The 26,910-nt window shown below is 39.1% G+C and overlaps 6 protein-coding genes across 9 annotated transcripts; 4 read left to right on the top strand and 2 right to left on the bottom strand.

Moving 5' to 3' along the window:
* Positions 1 to 1,426: 1,426 nt before the first annotated feature.
* On the bottom strand, positions 1,427 to 6,306 carry LOC140780443 (carboxyl-terminal-processing peptidase 3, chloroplastic). The gene is made up of 12 exons (XM_073126009.1): positions 5,875 to 6,306; positions 5,625 to 5,706; positions 5,429 to 5,559; positions 4,992 to 5,078; positions 4,610 to 4,688; positions 3,993 to 4,081; positions 3,785 to 3,820; positions 3,564 to 3,683; positions 2,851 to 2,937; positions 2,616 to 2,765; positions 2,001 to 2,108; positions 1,427 to 1,889 (listed from the first exon to the last, which is right to left on the bottom strand). The coding sequence occupies exons 1-12, from the start codon at positions 6,226 to 6,228 to the stop codon at positions 1,641 to 1,643; spliced, it is 1,572 nt and encodes a 523-aa protein (XP_072982110.1). The 5' UTR covers positions 6,229 to 6,306; the 3' UTR covers positions 1,427 to 1,640.
* Positions 6,307 to 6,644: 338 nt separating this feature from the next.
* On the top strand, positions 6,645 to 7,620 carry LOC140780444 (thylakoid lumenal 19 kDa protein, chloroplastic). The gene has a single exon (XM_073126010.1). The coding sequence runs from the start codon at positions 6,756 to 6,758 to the stop codon at positions 7,497 to 7,499; it is 744 nt and encodes a 247-aa protein (XP_072982111.1). The 5' UTR covers positions 6,645 to 6,755; the 3' UTR covers positions 7,500 to 7,620.
* Positions 7,621 to 7,907: 287 nt separating this feature from the next.
* On the top strand, positions 7,908 to 10,380 carry LOC140780618 (uncharacterized). 2 transcript variants are annotated; one of them, XM_073126280.1, is made up of 2 exons: positions 7,908 to 8,439; positions 10,263 to 10,380. In XM_073126280.1, exon 1 carries the CDS (start codon positions 7,956 to 7,958, stop codon positions 8,433 to 8,435), a length of 480 nt encoding a protein of 159 aa, XP_072982381.1. In that variant the 5' UTR covers positions 7,908 to 7,955; the 3' UTR covers positions 8,436 to 8,439; positions 10,263 to 10,380. The 2 variants fall into 2 exon arrangements, with proteins under 2 accessions (XP_072982381.1, XP_072982382.1); XM_073126281.1 differs by lacking the exon at positions 10,263 to 10,380 and adding an exon at positions 9,367 to 9,479.
* An 851-nt stretch (positions 10,381 to 11,231) lies between these two features.
* LOC140780616 (ADP,ATP carrier protein 1, mitochondrial-like) lies at positions 11,232 to 15,127 on the top strand. Of its 3 annotated transcripts, XM_073126278.1 has the most exons (5): positions 11,277 to 11,468; positions 12,323 to 12,399; positions 12,885 to 13,410; positions 13,974 to 14,345; positions 14,564 to 15,127. In XM_073126278.1, the coding sequence occupies exons 3-5, from the start codon at positions 12,904 to 12,906 to the stop codon at positions 14,858 to 14,860; spliced, it is 1,176 nt and encodes a 391-aa protein (XP_072982379.1). In that variant the 5' UTR covers positions 11,277 to 11,468; positions 12,323 to 12,399; positions 12,885 to 12,903; the 3' UTR covers positions 14,861 to 15,127. The 3 variants fall into 3 exon arrangements, with proteins under 3 accessions (XP_072982378.1, XP_072982380.1, XP_072982379.1); XM_073126277.1 differs by lacking the exon at positions 12,323 to 12,399 and having other exon boundaries at positions 11,232 to 11,468; XM_073126279.1 differs by lacking the exon at positions 12,323 to 12,399 and having other exon boundaries at positions 11,275 to 11,468; positions 12,898 to 13,410.
* A 915-nt stretch (positions 15,128 to 16,042) lies between these two features.
* On the bottom strand, positions 16,043 to 19,868 carry LOC140802046 (beta-1,2-xylosyltransferase RCN11). The gene is made up of 3 exons (XM_073157457.1): positions 19,163 to 19,868; positions 17,764 to 17,913; positions 16,043 to 17,150 (listed from the first exon to the last, which is right to left on the bottom strand). Exons 1-3 carry the CDS (start codon positions 19,790 to 19,792, stop codon positions 16,428 to 16,430), a joined length of 1,503 nt encoding a protein of 500 aa, XP_073013558.1. The 5' UTR covers positions 19,793 to 19,868; the 3' UTR covers positions 16,043 to 16,427.
* Positions 19,869 to 21,030: 1,162 nt separating this feature from the next.
* On the top strand, positions 21,031 to 26,660 carry LOC140780709 (threonine--tRNA ligase, chloroplastic/mitochondrial 2). The gene is made up of 8 exons (XM_073126430.1): positions 21,031 to 21,460; positions 22,243 to 22,389; positions 22,523 to 22,670; positions 22,768 to 23,021; positions 23,564 to 23,941; positions 24,695 to 25,003; positions 25,119 to 25,319; positions 26,206 to 26,660. The coding sequence occupies exons 1-8, from the start codon at positions 21,155 to 21,157 to the stop codon at positions 26,464 to 26,466; spliced, it is 2,004 nt and encodes a 667-aa protein (XP_072982531.1). The 5' UTR covers positions 21,031 to 21,154; the 3' UTR covers positions 26,467 to 26,660.
* Positions 26,661 to 26,910: the final 250 nt, after the last annotated feature.

Below are 26,910 nucleotides of genomic sequence, written 5' to 3'. Positions count from 1 at the left end.
CGAAGGAGAGAAGGGAGGCTCCGAGCACCGCACCGACGGCCGGGGCGATGGCGAAGGAGCCACTGACCGGGCTAGGAGCCGGCGCATCGGTGGCGAGGGCCGCAGAGGCCGACGCGGCGGCGACAAGGACGGCGCAGGCGATCTTCTTCATCTCCATTGCTTATGATCGATCGACGGATTCGCCAAGGAGATGAAAAGAAGATGGTCTCTTTTATTTATTCCTACTTAGCTCCTTATTCTTCTCTCCTCTTCTTCTTTGCTTGCCTGAGGAGGGAAGAGGAGGAATGGAGGAGGTTTTATAGGTGAAATTGTTGCTCTGGGGTAGTTATTATTGGACGACTAGGATTGCTTTTGGCATTTGGGGTGGGTTTTCTAATAGTAGGTGGTGGTCATGTGTGGTGTTCTGGAGACGAAGTTTTACTACGTGCGTGCATGTGCATGGTTTCTTGACCGGATCGTCCGGTGGAGGCCGAGTTAAAAGAAGAATTAACCACATAAATTGACAACCATAAGAATTAATCATAGCGTTGGGCTGGCAATCTAAATAATTAAACATTAATCGCCTTTATTATATTACCAAACTTTATATGCAACTTCCAATCCGTTTGCGACACGTCACGTACGGGCCTCCGATTCAATTAGGAAGTAACAGCTCGAATGCAGGTGAATCCAGCATTAATAGAATGGAATTAATGGAATTTTTTGAGATTTATTGCAAAGTTTTTGAGTGGAATCGAACTTTTAGGGCTGTCACGGGACGTAATCTTGTGCAATAAAAGGGAATGAATAGTTAAGTTGTGTGTTTCCATGTAATCAATCACGGCTTGGGGTATCTTATTGTTGTGGGCCTCGGCCTCACTGGAAGCCCAATAATAATAAACTCAAATCACATTGGGTGGAATTAGAGTGTGGGCTGTGGGTCCCAAGCCATGTGATCCACTTGATTCCGGCCACCTGGATGCTCGCAAGAAAGGAATAATTAGTGAGCGAGTAGGATAACTGAGTTGGATAAGTAATCGGGAAGTATAATAGACGAATAAGGCACATGTGGTCGGTGAGTACTGTGGTGGCATCCCGTATGGACCCACTTCGTTTAGCTTAGCATTAACTGGGTTTCTCGAAGGGTTAAGATGGGGAGTAGGATAACATCATGATAATTTCCTAATAATCCATTACTTTACGGTGTTTAAACGAGGAAAGTGGATTTAAAAATAATTTCCTAGAAATCCATTTCACTTTCCAAGGTTTTATATATTTGTCTATCATTATTAATTGAGAAACATATATTGTATGTTTATCATTAATTGACTTCACTATAAACTTTTTATAATTTTTTTTTTTTTCTCATTTCTTATCAAAGATTGGCTCTGCATACTTAGCTGATGAAAAATATAAAGTCAAGGAGGTAACGTTACTAAGGAGAGTGTATGTAGTAGGCCTTGTTTGCCTGTGTTCTTGAGGATAATATTCATAACAATGATATACAAGTATATATCTGTGTATATATGTACAAGCATATGTTCCATATGCATGCAATGTGGAGTAGAATTTACAAATAAGCTGTTCTCTTCACTAGTAATTGATACTAATCCCTTAAACTTGTATGATAAATTGAGATTGGGAACTTATTAAGACTATGCTTATGAAGCAGTCCCTTTTGATTGCTGAATCTCCAGCTCATGCTCTGCCACCATTATGCAAGAGTCCGACTCCAGGGAAGAGGCCTTGCCATTATCTTTCGAAACAGATGTCTTGGGCGAAGTTAGTGCATCAGGAGTGCATTGTATGTCAGGTGTAATGCCCACCTGATCGATGTCGTGTAGCGCTGGTGATAAGTATTTTGCAACTGTGATGAACAATGCTGACCCATCATGCAACTCAGTCACGCTCTGCATCAAGAAATTAAGCAGTAAAAAAGAAAGTAGGATCATTAGAGCTCTATGGACCACTTTGTTTTTAGTAGTAGTTTGAAACATCTCAGCTATAGTCATTAAACTTACTTGAATTTTTCCTTTACCAAAGGTTTTATGGCCAACAAGAATAGCGCGACCATTATCGTGTAATGCCCCTGCCAGGATTTCGCTCGCACTAGCGCTCCCTTCATTAACCTGCAATAGCAAATAAAGAACATGGAAAATCTTCAATAAGAAAGCTCTAGGTAGAACTTCTTTCTCCACCAAAAAATTCAAGATTGGTTCTAATATGTGCATACACTGGAATGTGAAAAAGAAGTGACATCGGAAAGAACTCTCTCAGACTACAAACATCAAGAATATATTGGCTGTCATCTTGGATGGATGTAAATTTACAGAATTAGAACAAGGTAAACCAAAAAGGAAACAAGAAATGTAAACACCCAAGTAAAGAAGGACAGTGCAGGAGTAAGTAAAGCTACATCCCTTTCCTGACACAACTTATAACAACTCATATCTTGATTTGCAAAAAAATCCACCAGAGAATTTGTTAGTAGATGAAAATCTATGCATACGGCATTGCACGGTAATTGCTCCTTATTTATTAAGAAAAAGAAAAGTACTCCTTCTCATGCGGAACTTGGTCATGCAAATCAGAAGCATTGCCACTACTTTGGATTACAGACAAAGTAGGAAACTCACAAGCACAACAAGAGGGTCATGTGTCATGGCGTGTCCTTGGACCATATTAATTGGTAACATATTCCCATCTCGGTCAACTGTATTTACTAAAGTTTCATCACCATCTAACCATATTTGGGCAACATCGAGTCCAGCTTTTACTAAACCTCCCTGTACAAACATTGGATAAATCAGAAATTTGAAAGGCCAAACATGACTCTGAAATTATTATCAAGAACGAGGAGAATCAACTAACAGGATTGTTACGTAAATCTAGAATGTACGACTGAACACCTTGGTCTTCCATTTCTTGAATAGCATTTTCCATTTCAGCTGCAGCAGACTGATCAAGAACATGTTATGCAAACATCAGAACCTTGAAGAAACGACTTAGTTATGTATCCAGTATGACCTCAATAGTAATTTGGCATAATATCAATTAGTTTGGAACATCTAAGTATATGTGCATCTGCTTTGCAACCAAAATAGGAGTTTGTAAGCTAATTTCAAATTAAATTAACACAGCTATGGCTGAAGCACAACAAAAATTAAATTAATTTAAAATTCTAATGAGCTGCTTGAATCAAATGAAGAAAAGATTGCAAACTGGTATCGAGAAAATTTAATCGACACAATACTAATTCAGCATCACTATCATCCAGCTTTATGGGAAGGCTGAAGCATAACACAGCATTATGGGAAATAAAACTTGCAGATCTTCACAGCTAGCTATAGAGGGTGTTAAACTCTCAAGAATAGGTGCTAAATTCCTAGTCAAAGCCAAATCCGTAAAGATAAGAGTCTTTCCATAAATCTTGTAGGATCTGTTTCTTGAATCCTGAAGATATAGGTTGCACTTTTGGGCTTATGTAAGACAGACTAAAGGCTTTCTGTGCAAAAAGAAAAATACTAATGAAGAAGAAAGGTAACAGACATATTAGGCGAAACCATTAGCTTCAAAAGTAACACCTGGGAAAATGCAGCTAGTCTCACATATCCAGTCTTAGACTCATGGCCATCACGTGATTTATGAGAAATGATTGTGCTAGATAGAGGCGAAAGCCGGATAACTTCACGAGGTAGCAGTACCTTCAAAAGGAGATTTCACTCATATTTTAGATGACGTATAAGTCAAGTACATCAGACATAAATAGAGAAACGTACAAAAATAAAATAAAATGACACTCTACCTCTCTAACTTCGCTATGGCTTCCCTGGTTAGTCTCCTGAAAATCATATTATGCGTCAGTTGAAATCAGATTGGTACTAGAGGTACATGCAGTTGGCAAATCTGCCAAAATCTGCAGGATCCAGACAACAACAGACAGGAAGGAAGAAAATTACTTCCATCTTTATGAGTTGTGCATTATGAAGTAAATAAAAAGGATGGCTAATTACAGTGGAAAGTTTTACTACGACACTCGTTCCAACACGACCACGAAGCTTCTGGGCTGCTGCTTCTGCATCTATTCCAGCCACAGACTGTCCTGAAAATGAGGAAAATTTTATGAGATCTGGAACATCCTACAGGCATCCTGCAAATGATATTAGGAAACATTGCAGATTCTCTTGTACTCTCTCCACTTAGTAATCAGATGACAGATGTATATTAGAAATTGAGTAAATTGAAAAGTAGAAAATGAAGACTGATAGGAAATATCATGCAATTACTTAAAGAGCACAACAAAATATAAATTTTGAGCCGTAATGATAAACTAAGCAGCAAAATATTTAGAAAATAATCTCATTATATTATAAGACTTTCATTGTTTATGCAGACACAACTCACTAGTAGCCTGTATCATAATGAAAATTTCTTAAGCTTATATATCACAAAGCTGTATCACAAATTCAGAGCTATCTTCTAAAAACTCTAACCCTATTTGGATATGATGCATTTTGGAAACTATCACAAAAAAGCTAAAAAAAAATAGGTCCATTTAATGACAATGAGAACAAATTCATAATAAATAAGCAGTAAAGTGGCAGAAGAAAAAATTATATTCTGAACTTACCATCAATTTCAATCAGCTCATCGCCTTCATGTATACCAGCTCGGTCAGCTGGGCTTCCCTCAATACAAGATAAAACAACCTGTGATATCATTGACGATAATTGATTACACCTAATGATGCTCAACATCAAATAAATCATAGTCTCGAAATACATATTTTCTGTTCCATTTCAATTAAGAAACTATTGGCTGACTTATGGGTTTTCATAGAACATTTTGCAAAAAGCTATAACAGTAGTGTATCTTTATAAATAATGAAAATGGCAGGACATCTTTCAATCTCATTCCTTTAGGATGATGTGATGATTATTCTGCAAAAAGGAAGATCATGGTAAAAGGAGGATATATAGAGAGGACATAAATTGTCAAAGAATTTTGCTAACCAAGTTTCTGGAGGTTGGTTCAACATTTATAAAGAGACCAACTCCTTGCAGATTTCCATCACTGCCTATTCTGAAACTTTGGTACTCCTGCAAGTTCACGACAATTGTAACATCAAAATGTGAAAGTTTATCATCTCCGCCTACCGATGTGAAATATACCATGGATATTTATTGCTGAATGAAAAAGGCCCCTTCAGTTTTTGTTAAATTGAACAGAGTGGAAAATGTAAGTTTAAGAAACCTTACGGTTTATCATGAGCAACATTATTGTAAGTTTGTAACAATGGTAATTACGTGTAAAGATAATAAAAGACACCTCAATATGAACTTTAAGATTTTTCGCACAGAAGGTTAGAATGCACGAGATGTAAATATACAGAAATACAAAATTTAAGGGAAAATAAATAGAAACAAGAGTTTGAGTTATAATTGTATACCTTCGGGCTAATAATTTTGGTAAATGGGTCCCCAAGAGTAGCAAGCATTGCACTGATTTTACTGTATGCTGCATCTGCTGACTTTAATGGAAACATTTCCACCATAGTTTGTTGTAGCTTTAAATCCCAGTCTGCATCAAAAGAATTGCTTTGAATGATACCAAGAACTTTTAAGAATTTCAAAAAGACCCAGTACCTTGATGGTTGAAAGTGGGGTCAAAAAAAGATTCGCGAATTAAGCCCCATGCCTCAACCAGAGTTCTCTGAACCGTATTCACCTGGTGCAAGGAAACACAAGAAGATTCACTTCAAATTCCTAAAAATGCTACTTTTTCTTCAAACAAATTGAATCGGTTGGAGAAAAATATTCTTTTCTTCTACAAAACACTGAAATCTTTCACGCACACGAATAAAAGACTATTTCTTTATTTTAAAAGAAGAATTACCTCACGGGCTCTAGAAACAGGAAAGGCGACGGTGAGGGACTCCGCGAGCACCGGAGGATCACAGGCGTTGAAAGAGATCATAGTAGCGGCAGCTGCGGCGGCAAATCCAAGGGCGGCCTTCTCCAGTAATCTAGGGCCATTGGATTCGACTCCGACGAATCCGGATCTGCATCCGCCACAATCTGGCGGCGATTTCTTCTCGGAACAAACTCGGAGCTCTCTAACAGAGGCGAACCGATAGGTACTGGGAGTTCTTGAAGAGGAGGGTTTCGGCAGTTTTGGAACAGGAGACGAGGCGAGAGTTCGGAGGTTAAACTCTCTGTTAGGGCAGAGGGATTCCATTGGAAATCCCATTACGATCACCAGAAGAAGAAGAGAAAGAGAGAGAGAAGTGACGGTAGTAGGGAACTGCAGGCCTCCAATTCTCCAAATAAGAACTGAAAGATTCTGGCGGGGTCCACCTTAAATGTAAGAAGTGGCAGCGGTTAGTTTCCGTCTTTCAGTATCTTGAAGATTCTGGCCACTCGTGTCCGGTTGTAACTTGTAGGCTAGAAACTGGGAAGTTCGCTTACGTGCCGCTATAGAGAAGCACTAGTTGCTCGGTAGCATGTAGCCATCACTGGGCCAGATCAAGAAGGCCCAAGTTTGACAAGCCCAAACTAGCCTCTTCGGCCCAATTAGTAATAAGTACTAAGTGCTAAGTAAGGCCCAAATAGTGTAATTGTAAATACCAAACGTAATGTCTGTTTTGCAAATATTCATAGATTTTATCGGTGCTCTCCAATTCTCTATTGGTTGTGTACTTGTGTGTGTGGATAAGGTCACCCCTCCTAAGTCCTATCCTTCGCATCACCGTACGCAAACCAAAGCCGAAGCGCGCCATGGCCACCCTACTGACCTCCTCCGCTCTCCTCTCCGCGGCCACTAAAATCACCGCCTCCACCTCCACCTCCTCTTCTCCCTCCCCCGTCCACAAAACCCTGATCAAACCCCATCTTCCAGCTCCAAAACCCCTCTCCTCCTCCCTCGCCGCCGCGGCCGCCGCTTCCCTCCTCATCCTCTCCTCCCCCTCCCCCTCCCTCGCCGACCCCTCCTTCCAGATCTACTACGGCACTGCCGCGAGCGCCGCCAACTACGGCGGCTACGGCGGCAACTCGAACAAGAAGGACTCCGCCGAGTACACCTACGAGGTCCCCGAGGGCTGGAAGGAGCGCCTCGTCTCCAAGGTCGAGAAGGGCACCAACGGCACTGATAGCGAATTCTTCAACCCCAGGAAGCGATCCGAGCGCGAATACCTCACCTTCCTCGGCGGAATCCGAGCCCTCGCCCCCGTCGACGCCGTGCTGGGAAACCTGGCCTTATCCGACGTCGGACTCCAGGATCAGATAGCCGGAGCGGATAGCGTGAGATCCGACGAGAGGAGAGATGACAATGGGCAGGTATACTACGCTTATGAGGTGGAAGGGGCAGGAGCGCATAGCTTGATATCGGTGACTTGTGTGCGGAATAAGCTCTACGCACATTTCGTGACCGCGCCCAATCCGGAGTGGAATCGCGACCAGGAGACGCTTCGACGCCTCCATGAATCGTTCAAGACCATTGATCCCTCCGCCTCTTCTTCCTAGTTCTTGGATTTGTAAAATTATATATCAAAGATAGCGAGGATAGCTTATTCCGATTCTGAGCTGTTTGTATATGCTTGCTTAACGATGGTGAATAAAGAAGCTTCTCAACTCTTGGAATCCACTTGGTTTGATTTCAATCGGCTATGCGTTAGAAGGTCAGGTTATATATCCAACTGGTATGAAATTGTCATACCTTCATAATCAAACGTCATAATTTCTTCTTCCGCATTCAATTAGGCTCTACTGTAATTAAATAAGCCCAACTAATATTGAATCCAGGCCGAACTCTCGATAAATTGATCAATTTTATTACTCAATTTGATTGAGATCATGATACAACTGGACTGTGGCCCAACTAATAGTGGGCCCATTTAAAGCCTACGAATGGCAATGCGACCACTTCTCCCTCTCGAATCACTCACTTCCCTTTTCCTAACTCTTATCTGCTACTCTAGTATGGAGAGCAGAAGAGCACCCACATGGGAGCAAAGGATCCACACCTTAACCCACATCCTAATTCACCAAACAACTACCCCATCGTTCCACTCCCAGCTCTTCGTCGCCTCCCAAGTCCCCTGCTTCCTTAACTGGGACTACCCTCCCTTCCTTTGCCCATCAAACCATTCTTTCCCTCCTCCTCTCCTTCGCTGGTCCTTCTCCCTCTTCCTCTCCCGCGCCGTCCGACTCGGCCAACCGATCACCACGTGGCGGTCCAAGTGTCCGTTTCAGCAGCCGCCGCCGCTTGTCCTCTCCTCTGCCGTCGATCCCGCGCCGCAGCGGTGGGGTCCGGAGGAGCGCCGTGCGTACTTCCGGAAGCGGCTAAGGCGGGGACGCATCGGAATTCGTGTTCCGCCTCTTCTAATTCTTGTCGTTCCCAACCTTGCCCTTCTCTCGTTGCTCCTCTGGGATTCGCTCTGGCTCGGGGATAAGTCTTGATAAGGTATGGGTTATTGGATTCGGTTAACGTCTGACACATGTTTGTATCATTGTTTGAACGATATCAAAGTAGTAAGATGGAGAATAGATGTGCTTGTTATCTAAGTTTTTAGTAGATTAATGATCTTGGTCGCAATCTACTTTAGGTAACTATGTTTGTGGTAACTATTTGTATGGTCTCTCTACCATTTCTTCTTCTTCTTCTTCTTCTTCTTCTTCTTCTTCTTCTTCTTCTTCTTTTTCGGAATAACATGGTTTTCTACCTTTGTGTGGAGAATCTGGCAAGGGTTATGTAAGGAAAAAGGCCTCAATTAACCATATGGTATTAGGGTCAGCTAATTCGGGAATCATGTTTAAGATTTATTGGCTATTTCGATATTGAGCTCTTTAGGCGAGCAGTTGATTTTTAAGATCGGGAGTGCAGTGGGGGATAGATATTTCTAAATGGATTAGCATCCAACACCCATGCTTAAGATAGAGGAACCAGTGGGGAATAGACAGGAAGAAAGCACCTGGATTCACGCATGAAAGTAGCAGACATGCGGAGGCCAATATTTTGAAGTTATTGCTTTCTTAAACTTCCCTGCAATCCTGGATGTCTAACCAGGAAAAAATACAATCTTCACATAGATTTTATTTGAAATTCTATTGTGAAACTCCCACATTGCGTATTTACAATGCAGCTCTAGAGTGTACATCAAAGAGCAATTTATGTTATTTGATGAGCCTTTCGGGAAAGGTATGAAAGTGCTCTCCAAATTATGTCATGGGGTGCTTGCAGATCTTAATGATTCCTTGGTTATTAGAGGAAAATTCTTATTCAATTGTGGATACATGAGGTGCTTTTTATATGTAAATGAATTAATGGCAATGGAAGAGTTGAGGTAACAGTGGTTCAAAGCATTGATTGTTGAGTTGGTTGACAAGGTAGGCGGACATACCTTGCTGGTGAATTGCTTACCAAAGTGTGGTAGCACATAAAAAGGGCTTCATGTGGGAGGGTGTTAACTGCGTCCAGTGTCAGTGAGGCCCATGTCTCACCCAGAATATTTATCTTCGTGGTTTTGTGCTCCCATAAGGTAACAAGGAGATCCATCGGTCCAAAGTTTGGCACAAAGCCTCAAGGCAGTATTTCATGGATCTCAGTAGCGGTAAAGAGCAAAGGTAGATGAGTTTGAAGTTGGTATCTAAATTAAGGGTATGCTACATATTGAATAATGAGTACAGTAGTCTAAAGCATACTTTTGGTGATTGTTATGTACACATTTTATTAAATACCTTTGGCTGAGTTGCATAATTGTTGAAACATATGTTCTGAAGTTGCTTGATTGTCGAATTGTGTTACATAACCTCTGTTTGTAGTTATTATTGATGCGAACAATTGAAAGGTTTGTACAAGAATTTAATTGTGTAAAAGGCCTCCGGCCCCATTTTAGATACTCAAGAATCTAACAACTCGCCTTAAGTTCAATATCTGAGTTCTCTTAGATTTGTTCTATTAATGATAGCTGTCAAAAGAATTGCTGGTTAGATTTTTCTGCATATGAGTACACCATTTGCATAGACAGAAATCTTTGGACTTGAGAAAAATGTTATAACCATATGTAGAGTTACAGAACCAATCCAACGATGGAAACTATCTTATCCTCAAGTTTTCTTGAGGAAAATTCCAAATGTAAATTGCTTTTCATCTCCGCTGGCATGTAAATATATCATTCTCATTGTATCGTAGTAGGCAAGATCAAGATGCCTGTGAATTGTTGCCAGTTTGTTTATAAGCATTTTGTTTATTGACCAAATACTAGTCTGAAGCTTGAGCATATGAAGTTTGAATGCAGAAACTCAAAACTTACGAGAGGACGCCTCTCCAGAGAGAAAACTCAAGAATGTCTACTCGTATAAGATATGGATGCTCTTAAATAGAAGAAAAAAAAAAGAAAGGAAGGTCTGAGACTAATTCTGCATTTCATACTTATTTTATGTTATTTTTTATACAAAATAAGCTATCTTTGTAAGTTGTAACTATATATTTATTATTGCGCGATAAAGTGTTATTTTATTACTATCTGATCTATTTATGTTTGTTCTAAATGCCCATTCCTCTCGTATTCTTTATAGTAACTAGCAAAAAAATGCTCCATTGATTGCATCTGATACATTAGGCCATGTTTGTTTTGAGCTTAGGAGCCTTTTCTGAACTAGTTTAGGTATCTCTAAACTGATTCAGTAATTAAATATTTTTTAATTTTTTTCATATTTAGTCAAATTATTTTTAAAAAAATTAAGACTAATTAATTAAGTTTGAAGCTTATTCTTAAACCAATCAAGTCCTTGTAATTTTGCCCCTAGAACCATGGTGGTGGTGAGGCCAGAATTACCAATGATCACCTGGCTTCCCAATAATCTCTGGAGGTGAACCTTCTTAATTAATGTTAACAATTGCTTAAAGCGAGAGACGAAGTATGCTAATCGTCATATTATATTTGACAAATCTTCCTGAGCTTCCCAAACATCATTGGTAACTGGTAAGCGTTTGAAGCCTGTTGCCTGTTGGGCGTAGTTATGGCCAATTTTGACGCTCTGTGATGGAAGCAGTGGCGCTGTGAGCTGTAATGCCCCAACAGCTCATCACAGCTCACTCCATTCCTATTTGTTTTTCTTACCAGGGATTGGGGGAGATTATAAAGCGTAGATATAACGCAACACATAATATTATGTACGGCGGATTCTTGATCTCGCATATAGATTTCCATGCGTTTGTACGCATACGTTCCTGAGATTGGGCCCGGTAGGCGTAGGAATGGAAATATAAAAGGACTCTCTCTCTCTCTCTCTCTTTCCGAGAAAGCTGTGGCCCTTCCACTCCGGTTTGTCCGTAGTCCCTCTTTCTATCTCTCTTCCTTGGTTCGCTCTCCACCTCTCGCTCGTTTTCTTCTCTTGAGCGGGAGGCGAAGAAGAAAGCCCTCAAGGATCAAAGGGAGAGAGAGAAAGTGGGAGCAAGAGGGAATCGTGGGGATCTAAAGCCTTCTAAGGGTAAAGTCTTCAATTCATTTTTATTTCCTTTTCTTTTTTGTCGCAGTTCGAAGGAATAGTACATTTATATCTTCTTGATCTGTAGATCCAAAGGATAAATCGATGTTGTAACTCTTTTCTCGTTGATTTTTCTGTAGTTTTATTTGTATTTCCGATTAACTGGCGTTTTGTGTTGCCTAAAGCGATCTGTTCGCGCGGATCTATTTCACCTTTCCTGGATCCATCTCTCTGTTCTTGGAATTATTTTTTCTTTCGTGTAACAGATCTAAATGGAATTCTGATTTAGATCTACCTATTTGGTACGTGTCGGGTTTATTAATAGGGTTTTCTATCTTCTATTAGTTTGAATCTTTCAGATTGCTGAATTTCACGTATTATTCTGCTGTCTATAATACTTTCTTTATCATAGAAGCTCTCTAATGTCAATTACTTGTGTTGTCGTTATATTATTCTAAATATAACAGTGATCACTTGTTAAAATTTCATTTATCTACTTGCTTTCACTTTCTTCTGATTTTTTCTTATATACTATATTGTTCGACTTTTTATCTTCTCTGCGGTAATACTTTGTATTCATTATCATAATAGATATGATGTTGACTTAGAAGAAAAGAGACTTTTGAAAGAAAAAAAAAAGCTCATTTGGAATGCTGATTAACTATTAAGTATTAACATCAGAATTGCTTGGTTCTGTTGTTGGTGGTTTGCTTAGATGTAAATCTTAATTCCCTTATGGTTCTTATTTCTACTTCTAGCTGAAAGTTGAAGAGTATCTCGCTAGTCCTAAATGCGCATAGTATTGCTTATTTTGTTTAAAGGACCTGATCAGGTGGACTTAGTCCTTATTTTTGTAGGTGCTTATGTCCGTTGTTGCAATTAGGGCTATCTTTTTCTCTCTTCAGGTTCTTGCTTTGAGTTACTAATTCTTCAGGTTTCTACTTTTATCTTTTACTTTGTAGTTGCGCTGCTTAGATAGTTGTATCCCTGTATTTTTCCTATATCCAAGTAAACCTTTTAAAAAAACCTCTTTGTTTGTTCTCTTTATTTCTGTGTAAGTGCTTATATTTCTCTCTTGATATTTAAGGAAACAGAGGAGTAACTATTTAGAACCATAGTGTTATTGCTACTTGACATTGTTTGTTTTTATGCTCTCTAATGATTATCCTATCACCAAATTTTACTGTCTCATATGACTCAGATAATTTGGTGTCAGCCTATGATTCAGTTGAGGATGTCTCTATTCTTACTAAATGATATTTGTTAACTTCCTAACTTATTGTATTTTGCATTATTAATACTAGCTTCTCTTTTTTATGCTCTCTGATGTTTTTTGGTTGTGCATAATGTTGAAATTGTCAGAACATTTGACTTTATAACAGTATTAAGCTTATCCTCATTTTGGACGGTTACATGTAGGATATTCCAATAGGAAGACATGGAGGATCAGATTAGCCACCCAACTGTCGTTCAGAAGGTTTCTGGCCAATTCCACCTGAGTTCCAGCTTTTCTCAGGGTCTGCAAGCTCGCAACCGCAACTTCCATATGCCCTCTTCATATGAGAGGTGCTTGAAAGCAGGAATCTACAAGAATGATCGTTTGCAAAATTTTCAGATGCCTGTTACTAGTGCTAGCATTAATTTTCCTGTGGTAACACATGTATCACCAGTTTTTGCCCATGCACCAGCTGAGAAAGGTCTTGCCAGCTTTGCCATTGATTTCCTTATGGGTGGAGTCTCTGCTGCAGTTTCCAAAACTGCTGCTGCTCCTATTGAACGTGTCAAACTACTCATCCAGAACCAGGATGAAATGATCAAGACTGGTCGTCTTTCTCAACCATACAAGGGAATAACAGACTGCTTTTCTCGAACAATCAAAGATGAAGGTTTTGCGTCATTATGGAGAGGGAACACAGCAAATGTGATCCGTTACTTTCCAACGCAGGTAGAATTTACTATCTATTAGTTTCTATTACTTTATATTGATAATTGTCGTACATATTATTTTTTCTTTCTGTTTTGCAATTTGGAAAGGTAGTATGTATTCATATTATTCTTTTATTATTGCCTATCTAAGCTTCTTTTGATTGCTTGAGCTGGCTTACAACATGGGTATTTTATCATTATTTGTTACTCCATATAGTATAGTGGCCTTTATCAACCATCATTGATAGGAATTTCTAGCCACTTTCCATCTTCAGGCCAGAATAAACTCTCGTCTGGCTGTAGGATATCATTCCCCTAATTGTAGGCTTCATGGTTCAATAATATGCCACCTCCTCTTCGTATGTTACATTTATTATAAATGAACTGCTTTTTGGGCGGAGGCTTGTTTATGTTGTAAAATAAATGCCTCAAATTACATAGTGATAGAAATGGTGAAAACCCACAGAAATATGACACTTCAGAGTTTTTTTTCTCCCATAACAATCTTGCTCTGCGCTGACCAGTGAGATAGTTTCAACATCTATTACTGGCACTAATTAATATTAATTTTCCTTTTTCTAGGCATTGAACTTTGCATTCAAGGATTACTTCAAGAGGATGTTCAATTTCAAGAAAGACAAAGATGGATACTGGAAATGGTTTGCAGGAAACCTTGGTTCAGGTGGTGCTGCTGGTGCTTCTTCGCTACTGTTTGTGTACTCTCTCGACTATGCTAGAACTCGCTTGGCCAATGATGCTAAGGCAGCCAAAAAAGGAGGGGAGAGGCAATTTAATGGTCTTGTTGATGTCTACCGGAAAACTCTTCAATCAGATGGCATTGCTGGTCTTTACCGTGGATTTAACATATCTTGTGTTGGAATTATAGTCTACCGTGGCCTTTACTTTGGAATGTATGATTCTTTGAAGCCAGTGGTCCTCACTGGAAAACTGCAGGTATGCTGTTAGAATTCCATTTCATATTCTTCCAAAACTACAGGATGTTTAGATCTTTGCCCCTTCAATTCAATGACTTAATGATGCTAAAAGTCAAGTATCTTTAATGTTTTTTTCCCCTAAATTGGAGCTCCAGTGCTTCATTTTATTTCTTTCCACCTTCAAATAAATTGTGTTGCTGCTCAAAAAAATTCTTTCTGCTGCTCAATTTTTTGCAGGATAGTTTCTTTGCAAGCTTTGCCCTGGGTTGGCTGATCACCAATGGTGCAGGACTTGCATCCTACCCCATTGACACTGTCCGCAGAAGAATGATGATGACATCTGGAGAAGCTGTCAAGTACAAGAGTTCCCTGGATGCATTCTCTCAGATTCTCAAGAATGAGGGGGCAAAATCTCTTTTCAAAGGCGCAGGTGCTAACATTCTCCGTGCAGTCGCTGGTGCTGGTGTGCTTGCTGGTTACGATAAGTTGCAGCTGATTCTCCTCGGGAAGAAATTTGGTTCTGGAGGAGCTTAAAGGTAGAGACTATATAATAAATCATCAGTCTCAGATGGTGATGAAAAGAAAACTTGGTTCATGATTTAGTCTCACATGCCTTTTTAAGTTTTTTACATTTTTAATAATTTATGTAGAGGGAGATTCTCCCTGCACTATTTTCTTTTTTGATGGAGCATAATGTCTGTGAGCAAAGTTTGTTAAATTGAGCACAGAGAAATTCTGCTGTGCTAAGCTATGTGTTGCCGGAGGATTACAATACTTTGATTGAGACAATTTTGAGATGCATTCAAAGTCTGCTAAAGTTAAATAGGTGATGGTTATTGTCAAAGAAATGTAGCAAGCTACAAAATTGTATGCATGCTGTGCAGATATAATGTCTTCTTCTCTTGTGTATGCCTTCATTTTCTTTTACTTCAGATACTATTTTATTCTGCATGCTTTTTGCTAGACTGAATTTGCAAGTATATATTGCTGATATTTGATGAGACACTGGGCCAATTTGATCGTTTTTTCAGCCGTTAAACATAAATCGGAGATGCTGATTTTGATGGTGCTCGTTTTTCCACAGATTTAAATGGCATGTGTAAATAATTTTAGCATTGGCTATAGCATCTTATTCTTAATGAATGTGAGTTAAGATTTAGGACCAATCCATCTGTAACATTATCATTTGAGTAGCTTTAAGTTTCTATGCATGATTTCTAAATTCCTTTTTGTTTTCTTTTTCTAACTTACATATCTTGCAGATGAAAATAAAACTCTAGCGAGACAAATAACCTTTGCGTGCATTGGTAGAGGCCCATTATTTAATCCCAATATTCTTACAATTCTGCATAAAGAGAACTTCAATTTTTTTGGCAAAAGAGAACTTATTATATAAACCAATGATTCAGCATCTTTTACTCTTTCGACCAAAAATAAGAAAATGAGACTATGTGCATATTGCCATGTCAGCAGCACCGCTGACAGAAATACTTCTCATATTAAAAAAAAATGGAGGGTTAGTTTGGTCAAAAACTCAGAAAATATCAGCTTTTTTTACTTTAAAAAAACTATATTCCTGAAAGTTTAGTCACGCTACCAGTAGGCAGACATCGGCAACTCAAATAATGAAAAAGTAAACAGAGTACAAAATAAACAATCCAACTAATCAAGTAGAGCAAAATGTCTTAAAAAGAAGAAAAAAAGTAGAGCAAAATGTGCTTCAAATGGTACCTGACTCAATGTCAGCAAGGAATTGTTCCATCTTATTTCCTCCTGAAGGATTCTCAGTGCATGCTGTTAGCATGAATACAACTTTCTGGTAACATCTATGAATGTCACGATTTCTCACTCTACATCAAGATGTCCAATATGACAATCTTGGAGAAAACAGTTCCTTGTGAGTAATTCTTTTCTCAAAAACAATGAACTAGGCGGCCTTCAAGTGTCAATGAGGCTCCTTGTAAGTTATTTAACTTACAAGTATGTGCCGCCAATGCTAGGGACCGGCGAGTTGGTTCCAATGCTACATGCCATATGCTGTTCAAGCAGTGCGTGCTTGTTAAAAATCAGGAGGAGATTGGATCTCAAATCCTCCTTGCCATCAACATCCAAGGCTTTCCATTATGCTGCTCAGCTCACCAATAACCATGGCAGGCCTAGCATATGATCCAGCAAGATTGATAGCATGATACTCTAATCCCTTCCATTGTGAGATCAATGAGAAGTGTGGGCGCCTATACATGCTACTGATTATTTCAAGAACTATGGTATCTGGTGTCGCTGCAACCAAGTGAGTTAGGCCAGCTCCATGAGCCCCTATGACAACTGAAGCTTCTTGAACAGCACGAAGTTGTTCTTTCATATGCATGTGGGCAAAAAGACCATTCACAACATTTATTCTGCATTTCTTCTGGCCTTTTGCCCAATTTTGAATTGCATCAAAAACCTCCTGCTCGTTGCTCAGCCTAGATTCGACCTTTCCACTATGACGTGGGTGGGCTAAGTAATTTTCACGACGTACAAAGAGGACATTGTGCCCATGTGATGTTTTGATGAATGAGTCTTCATTTCCCAGGAGACCAAATGCTGCTCTGAGCATCTCCCCAAATTCAGATAATCGTGCAGTTTTCTGATAATCAGGGTTCTGGCTGAGGATATGAACAGAGGTACCTTGACAGCTGAAGCTCTCAGTCAGACCTTTAAACATAGCAGTCTCATAACCCAGGGGAGAAAGAACAGCGTGGCGGAAACAAACAGGACCAGAGAAGTTCTTAGCATATCTAGTGCTCGAAAAGAGTGCCTCCCAAGTTTCTTCCAATGGAGCCTGTAATTTGTATTAACACACCAGGTACTGACAGAATAAACTTAAGGCCTCATTTCCAGAACAAAAGCAACAATGAACCTTAGAAAAGCTCCACATGCAGAATGTGTTTTAAGTAATGAATTGCATAGCAAACTTGACAAATTAGATTTCTCTTAAATAATGAAAGTTCATATTCTCAGGGAGAGGATAAAAAGATAGAAAAAAAATCATGTTCCAGTGAAACATAAAGAGGTACTTTATGAAATTTACTTTGTGTAAAAAATTGTGTTCAAAAGTTTTGACAACACCACTATGACAGCAATACCAGATGAAACATGGTAAATACATGTATTAACATATTATTTTCCAATAATGGGATTGAGGAGTATCTTCATTATTAAGTAAATCATATAGGTCTAATTAAAGTAAGGAAATTTTGGAACTACAAAGGTCAAAATTAGATAAAACCACTGAGAAGAAAATCATAGAAATCACCTATTTGAGTAACCAGGTCAAGGAAAAATGCAGTGCAAAAGAATGCATAGCAACTCTAGAGCTACTACGCTCATTTTTTAACATTTGAATAAATCCATAATAGAACAGATTCAAAATAAGAAAGAACACGATTATATACCTTGCAATGCCCATCCACAAAAATCAAGTTAGGACGACTAGACAAATTTGTAACTCTAGAGCTAACATACGCGCTGTACCAGTCAGTAACTGTGTGGAAAAGGTTTGCATATTCAAAACGAGTCACCAAAAGTGTTGGTTCTTCAATCCACTGCATTCAAAAGGTATAAATACAAAATTTAGCAGTACTGAGTAAAATGGCAGACAGATATATCACAGACACCCTCAACTGAACAAAAACATTAAACCTCTTATATACTTTTCCAAAATTAGGATTTATTACATGAATCTTACTGCATTTCTGCATTCTAGATTATTCATTTATTCACCATTTAATTCTAATTTGAAAGCTTAAGAGCTGCTGTGTGATATTCTGATGAGTTATATCTAATGAACACAGTTTGATAAGTAAAAAAGACACTTCCAGTATGGATTCTTTAGATTACAGTTCAAAGTTTGAACCTATATAAGGAAACATTCAAATATTTGTCCATTCAAAGACAGAGGGAGAAATGATCTTCCCAGTACAAGTATGTCTTACAACTTGCATTTGAGATAAGAGAAATACCATCTTTATGCTGCACAACCTGCCCATAAACCAAGCTCTTGCCTTACCATCTCTTTTCTGATAATGAAATTGGAGATTGCAAATGATTGATCATGACAAATTCAGCAACAAATAGGAACTTGCAATGGTCACATTTGCATTTGGGCATAAACTCCAACAATAGCCGCCTAGCTGGCCTTTATCGGTAAACTAGAAACAGCATGAGGAATCTATATGACTCTATGCATCATCTGGCCCTGTCTATAACAGTCCAAAGAAGCATGTGATTGAGTAGTCAACTAAGAAGGCCAATATAGAGCAAGATACTTAGGAGGACCTTGGGGGCCAATAAACTTGCTATGTATACTTCTCAAAGATGCCTCATTTCATTTTCTAATTACACCATACATTAATTTCAATAGAAACAAAACTTTAGCAACTTCCAAGAAAATAGCTTGTATTTGCTCAGCTCATTGCCTGATATGTGAAGAAGCTCAATGCCTCCATCATATCACAAGTGTCACTAAGGACAGTAGATAAATTCTTCTAATAGCAACATGATCTGCACCTGATATACCGAACACGGGGGAGGAAATACAGATGACGAATATAAACTGATTACTGAATCTAAACAAAGAATCTAATGCTAAAGCAATATGCCATTCTAAAGTTCTGTGAATTCTAGAACTTAAAAATTGATCGTTTAAACATATCATTATTCAGTATAATTTTAAACATTGCTCGTTCATGTGAGAGATGTTTAGGACGTCTCGTTGCTCATTCTGATATACTAACAGCTCTCCGGTGGTAATAGATTCAGCATGATCAACACAAAATAAGATAAACCCCTTACCTGGGAGCATTCAAGCTCGCCGGGGCGAACGACCCGTATCGAACCCACGAGCTCCCGCATCGTGTGCGTCTGGATTGCACCCCGCGGCAAGTACCGATGAAGAAACTCCTCATCCGCTAGCCTCTCATCAGCACGCCCTTCCCCTTCCTCGATCTGGAACGCGCCGGGCTCGTACCTGGGGAGCTCCTCCTCCTCCCCTCTTCCGATCACCTTCTCCAGCTCCTCCCCTCCCACCGTCATCGAGATCCGGTTCGGATCCATCCGAATTCTACCCCCCTCGCAGATCGAGCTGGCCAAGGTCTCGCTGTAGAAGCACCGGAACCATCCGCCACCGCCACCGCCGCCGCCGCCGGAGGAGTGCGGATGGAGGAGATCGACGCGTCGGGAGAAGCCGTGGCCGAAGTAGCCCTCGCATGATCGGGGAGGAGGGGGAGGAGAGAGACTCCATGGGAGGAAGGAAGGGAGAGAAGGCCACGGTTTAAGGGAGGAGGAAGAAGGCAGGGTTTCTAGGGTTTGGCGGGGTGCGCGGGGGCGAGGGTGGAGGATGAAGTAGATAGAGAGGGAGATGAAGTTGAGGAAGAATAGGAAGAGGAGGGTGCGGACGAGGAGACGGCGTTGCCGTCGGCTCATCGCGTACAGTATCTTTCTTTTTTCTCGAGCTTTGAGATGTGTGCAAAGAAGAAGGGGGGAGGGGGTAGAATTTAGAAGGGTGATGATTAGGGAGTTATTTATAACGAGGTCCGGCAGAACGAAGCACGTCACAATGCGGGGGGGCAGTGGGTAACATTTTTGTCATATGATTTTTACAATATAAACCTTCACAAAAGCTATTATTAGATTGTTTATTCAGATCAAACAATACTTGGGGCCCCTACGGACATGGGATTGAGGAGTATCTCCATTATTAAGTAGATCATATAGGTCTGATTAAAGTAAGGAAATTCTGAAACTATAAAGGTCCAAATTAGATAATACCACTGAGAAGAATATGACAAAAATCACCTATTTTAGTAACCATGTAAAGGAAAATTGGGATGCATAACAAAGTTGTTTCTAAAGCATCAGCAAGTTAAGATATTTCACTACTTCGCTCATTTTGTAACGTTTGAATAAATCCTCAAGGCATTGTGCTTTAGTTTGAAAGTGATGAGGATCGTCCGGTAAACTCGAATTTTGCGACGAATTTTTGACCTATTATAGAAAAGTGGGAAGGAAAAGTTCAAAAATCTATCATGGAATAATATAAGTCGTCAAGATTGAGTTTGATGGCATTGGCAGAAGGTGGATAACTGCTCAATTGCCAGTGCAAGCATTCCAAAGAGAGTATAGTTAATAGTGTTATATATATATATATAACACTATTAACTAAGTCTAGAGAGCCACCACATTCCGTGAGCTATGAGACACCTCTTTAAGCATGATGCCATCCTTAAGCACCGGGATATGTTCAGTTCCAGTTGCAGCATGTTAAAAATGTTCTAACTTTTTTTTTTTGAATCAATTCTAAATGAACCTCATTTTATTTGACTATTTAAAAAATAATCGAATTGAAATAATAAACTAAACTACTAAATAAATTTTTTATAATAATTAATTAATATTAGAGTCCATTCTATTATCTTCTTAAGTCATAAGAAAGTGCATTTATCTTACAAAAATTAATTTGACTGATGTTGTTTGTTCAAATATCTCTCGTTCTCCTCTTTATATATTAGGTTTGAAATATCTAATTGGATTTAATGATATCAGTCGCCTTACAATTTTTTTATGTAAAAAAAGATTTTTTTTTTCGGCCAAAATGAGTAAATAAAGAATTGAATTGTACGTGGAGTTATCCCAACAAGAGAAACAATTTATCAGTTATCTGCGACGGGAAAAACTTCCACCACTAATCTCCCATACGAGAAGAAGGGAGAGAGAGAGAGAGAGAGAGAGAGAGAGAGAGAGAGAGAGAGAGAGAGAGAGAGAGAGAGAGAGCTTCGTTCACACACAATGGCGGCAGTCTCGCCTTCTCTTGTTCTTCTCTCCCACACCAAAACCCTAGCTACTCCACTGCGCAAGGGCCTTCTCCTCGGCTGGACGCGGAGAACTGTCACAGCCGCCGATAGGTTTCCGGTGGGGAATCCTCGCGGGCGCCCGTTCTCCTCCCCTTTCACCGCAGCGGTGGCAGCGGAGGCGGCCGTTGGGGCTGAGGAGAAGTCTTCCAAGGAGGAACAATCGGCGGAGGCCACGACGGAGGAGAGGGTTGTCCTCCCAACTAACGAGTCCTCTGAACGATTGCTTCGAATTCGCCACACGGTATTCCATCTCGTTCTCTTTCTTGTTCAAATATACCTCTTATTGTTTTTCGTAGGGGAAAAAAGTGTTATCTTCGACATGTCTTCGATTTTTTTCTTGCACATGGGGATTTATTATATATATGAGGTCAGTTCAGAGATCTCAAATAATTGCCTGGTGTAATTCGGGTCAAGAACTATAATTTATCACTGGTACCTTGCTTGTCGTAAACTTTTATTTGGTATCGGTACTTCCAAATACGATACGTTAATTGAACTATGTATGTCCTCATAATTTAGAGCTCGGGTGAGGGAAGGATTCATTTTTGTTAACGGTTCTTTTTTGATAATTTTCTTACGAGAGTCAATTGAGAGAGTCGATCTTGCTAACTAAATGAAGAATGTGGGTTACAAAGCTTGGCAGAATTGCTTGTGAACGATGAGAGGCAAGATTTGAGTCGCACTAGTCATTAATGCACACAATACAAAACATTTGAATATTTGGTAAATGTGAGAAAAATCCTATTGTCAGGTGGCGATGAGGCCTTTAAATTCGTATATTTGATTTCGAATTGATGAAAAGGCTCCCAACAGTTTTGCACTAGACTTTTCAAACTTAGCGCACTGAGTCCACAAACAAAGTATAAAAATATAAACAAAGAACTAAGTTGCATAAAATGCTTTCTGCCTCACAAATTATGTTTTCATTTGAAGCATATAAGTTTCTGGAGCTGGCGAACTATATGAAATTGCTCAGGTTCAGTTTAGCTGCCAATGCCCTAATTGCTCGACTCTCTTTTGCAGTGCGCTCATGTCATGGCCATGGCTGTTCAGAAAATATTCCCTGGCTCTAAAGTGACTATAGGTCCATGGATTGATAATGGATTTTATTATGATTTTGACATGGAACCTTTGACAGACAAGGACCTGAAAAGAATAAAAAAGGAAATGGTGAGGATAACCTGTATCTTATGATAAACTTAATTTTCTTGACTGGTGAAGTTAGGCTTGTACGTCATGATTGAAACATATTCATCAGCTTATTGTTCCGGGGTGCAGAATTTAAATCTTGCATCATTTGTAGGATCGCATTATTAGTCGTAATCTGCCATTAGTAAGAGAGGAAGTTTCTAGAGAAGAGGCTCGAAAAAGAATCTCAGCCCTCAGTGAACCATATAAAATGGAGATTTTAGAAGGCATCAAAGAAGAACATATCACCATTTATCATATAGGTAAGAATTACTGTTAGTCATACATTTCCACTATATGGTGCACATGGTGTTCTGTAGACATATTTTAAGTTTTGCTAATCCTCTTTATCTCATTCAGGAAATGAATGGTGGGATCTTTGTGCTGGGCCTCATGTTGATTCAACTGGAGATATAAACAAGAAGGCTGTTGAACTTGAATCTGTTGCTGGGGCCTATTGGAGAGGTGATGAGAACAAACCAATGCTGCAGAGAATTTATGGAACAGCATGGGAGACTCAAGATCAGTTAAATGCGTACCTTCACTTCAAGGAGGAAGCAAAGCGCCGTGATCATAGGCGTTTGGGTCAGGATCTTGATCTCTTCTCACTGCAGGTACTTCTCAGAACCAACTGAATTAAACTATTGCATTAGTTTATTTATTTTGAGATACGACTCATAATTATCATGCTATATAATTAGATAGATATGCATAACAACTCATGTAAAAAGCTACTGTGATGGAGAAAGTAATGGCTATACTTTAGTTCAAAATGCAGGAGGTTAAGTGCTCAAATGGAAAGTATATGAAAATTTCATAGAATTGAGCCAAATTACAGTGGGGTAGAGGGTAATTTTCTTTTTTTCTAATCTTTGTGCATGTACATCCACGTAATATATTCTTAGATGTTTGCTGTATTAGATGCATGACGAGTCTGCTGCATGATTACATTCTGAATGCAAAAGCATATGGCTTTTTAATACTATCTTTTATATCTCTTAATATTATGAAATTAGTGAATGCTTGTTTCTGATTAGAGCACGTCTCTCTTGCTGCAAGGCCATGGTACAAGATTTCTTTTTGAATTATGTGCTATATTGTGGCACAGTTGCTACTGTTTGTAGAACATTCTGAGCTCCATTTGAACCTTTTACAGGAAGATGCAGGTGGTGGACTGGTGTTTTGGCATCCAAAAGGTGCCATAATCAGGCACCTTATCGAAGACTCATGGAAAAAGATTCATTTGCAACATGGCTATGAGCTCTTGTATACTCCCCATGTTGCAAAAGCAGATCTCTGGAAAATCAGTGGCCATTTGGATTTCTACAGAGAGAATATGTATGACCAAATGGATGTAGAAGATGAACTTTATCAACTGCGGCCCATGAACTGTCCTTACCACATTTTAGTTTACAAAAGAAAGTTACACTCCTACAGGGAACTACCAATCAGAGTGGCAGAGTTGGGAACAGTGTACAGATACGAACTTTCTGGTAGCTTGCACGGACTGTTTCGTGTTAGAGGGTTTACTCAGGTAATCTCCAGTGGATTATCACTTTAAGACCGTCTTAGTCATCTGACTTGTGACCTAACTTCTATGTGACTTCCTTATAATTCTTATGTACCCAAGTCCATTGTATTTGTTATGCGATTCTTTGTTTAAGTTCATTGCTCTTCAGTTATTCTTTTGTGGACGTACATTTGCAGTTGTTTATATATATATATTCTAGGTTATGCTGTGGATCTTTTTTGTCATTAATCCTTTTAAGTGTCTTCCCCCTAATATTTATCTCGTAATGATTCCGTTTCATTTGTTTTTCACATCTTGTTATGTTTCTTTAAGTAATATCAGGGTGAATTGATATTTGACTTTCAAGCTAGAAAATGTAATGATTATCTTATTGTTTATTAGTCATTCAGAGTTCATTCCCTGGATTGATCTTGCAAAGTTATTTTATCATTTAGTGTGTCTGCATGCACACTTCTGCTGGATTGGATATTTAGAATCTACTCTTCCTACTATTGTTTCTGCTGTGAAGTGTAGTTTATGTGCGAAATAAAGTTGCAACTTTCCACAGCATAATGCTTAACTCAACTCATAGGCAGTATGTTCTGTAAGTTTAGCAGGGCAGAGTTATGTTTTGTTGCACCTTCTTTTTTTTATTGTGACCTGCTAAACAGATCATAATAGAAGGGTTTTCCGCCTTTAATTCCATACTGAATTGCATAATGTGGGTACCAGTATCTTTTAATTTTTATGACAATATGTACCTATTAATTTATGCAGGATGATGCACATATATTTTGTTTGGATGACCAAATCAAGGCTGAGATCAGAGGTGTGCTTGATCTGACTGAGGAGATATTACTACAGTTTGGTTTCAGTAAGTACGAAGTGAACCTCTCTACTAGGCCGGAAAAATCTGTTGGTAGTGACGATATATGGGAAAAAGCAACAGCTGCCCTGAGAGAGGCTCTGGAGGATAAAGGCTGGAATTACCAGGTTGATGAAGGTGGTGGTGCTTTTTATGGTCCAAAGATTGATCTGAAAATTGAGGATGCTCTTGGAAGGAAGTGGCAATGTTCTACTGTGCAGGCAAGTATTTGGAAATGCCATTAGAAGTTTCTTTTGAAAGTTGTGAGATGTGGGATTCTGCATGAGTAGACGTAAGAAGTGGGGACTGAGAAATCTTAATCTGATGCCATTACAGGTTGATTTCAATTTGCCTGAGCGGTTTGACATTTCTTACGTGGATTCAGATGCTGAAAGAAGACGACCTATCATGATCCACAGAGCTGTTCTTGGTTCTTTAGAGCGATTCTTCGGAGTCCTCATTGAACACTATGCCGGTGATTTCCCACTTTGGATTGCCCCCATTCAAGCTCGCATTTTGCCCGTCACAGATACTGAGGTTTGCTATTTCCATCACATGAACTTTACTGTTATAAGCATTGCAACAGTTGAAATTTCTTTACATAAGAAAAGCATGAAAATTTTCTCTGGCTGATTAAATATGTGCTGGTTTCACTACATCATACTTGACATTGGCTTTATATAGGCAATCACAATACATACTAGTTGGAAAAGCTAGTCCATACTGTAAATCTTCTAAATTGATCTGGCCTTGTGCCTATGATGCACAAGTAGAGAATGCGCAAGAATATCACCCACCCTCAATATTGAAGGTTTATACAACTATTCTCATAATTGTTGTTATGGCGTGGATAAAAGAATCACATTGGTTGCCCAGGATAATCTCTTTCACACCTGTCATGACTAGGTTATTTTCATCTTGTTCTTGTAGCTATTAATTAGTGCAAATGATATTATATGCAGAACTGTAACTGTGCTATAGCTTTGTTGAATTTCAATGTTTTCTGCATGAAGTCAACACTCACAAGTTACTCACGGTTATGGTTGAATTGTTTCAGTCACCTTTTGGCAGCATCCTTCACAGCTTAGTGCATATTCAACTGAGGATCTAAGCGGTCCGTTATTTTATATGTTTTGAAAGAACTTCCGCTCCAGATCATTTAGGACAATTGTTTTGAATGATCTGTATCTTAGCAAGTAAAATACTCTGCATTCAGTAATAATTCTAGCCCAACACTGTAGGAACCTAGGTAGGGTCAATTTACAGAACCTTTCATGACATGCCAACAATGTTTTTTAATTTTTTAAGTTATTGCAGTCAATTTTTTTTTCCACCAATATGTTTGGAAAAACTAGTTTCAAAGTGGAACAAGAAAATTTCCCTTTTGAAGGCTCAAGTCATAATTAAATTATTCATATTTCAGGTGAAGTATTGCAAGGACGTGGTCTCAAGGCTAAAATCCTATGGCATCAGAGCTGAGCTCTGCCATGGCGAGCGCCTACCAAAGCTCATAAGGAATGCTGAGAAACAGAAGGTGCCATTAATGGCAGTTGTTGGTCCGAAGGAAGTTGAGACCCAAACCGTAACTGTTAGGTCTCGGTTTAGTGGAGAGATTGGGACCATGAGTATAGATGATTTTATCAGTAGAATCCAGGTTGTTGTTGAGAAAAGAACTTCATTATAATGATCTAGCTTATGTCATTGATGATGATCCTGTGGGGTTGGCAGATATCCTACTGGAGATAAACTATAGTTGACAAAGCCAGTGACAATGTGTCCAGTTACTGTTCCAATACATTGTAGCATGCTTCTTTTTTCAAATTCCGTCCATGTATATTGTTACTGGTTGTTAATATTATTCTTAATTCTTTTTGGATACATATGAACTTCAACACAGAAATGCTGTAACATTAATGAAATTTTGTACTTATACAAGAACATAAAAAGTTAATTTCCGTAATTCTTTAATGTTACTCTGAAAATTAGATATACTAGGTTGCAAGAAATGCTGGTAACATTAATGAAATTTTGTACTTATACAAGAACATTGCAAAAATTGACCTAGCGAAAAAAAAAACTACAGCCATTTCAACAGCAGCAGGGAACAAATTACATAATAATTTACTGT

Source organism: Typha latifolia, chromosome 1, assembly GCF_019914945.1.
Source record: "Typha latifolia isolate L0001 chromosome 1, TyphaL0001v2, whole genome shotgun sequence".
NCBI lineage: Eukaryota > Viridiplantae > Streptophyta > Magnoliopsida > Poales > Typhaceae > Typha > Typha latifolia.
The sequence above is the reverse complement of the archived record's forward strand: the minus strand, read 5'-3'. Positions and strand labels throughout refer to the sequence as shown.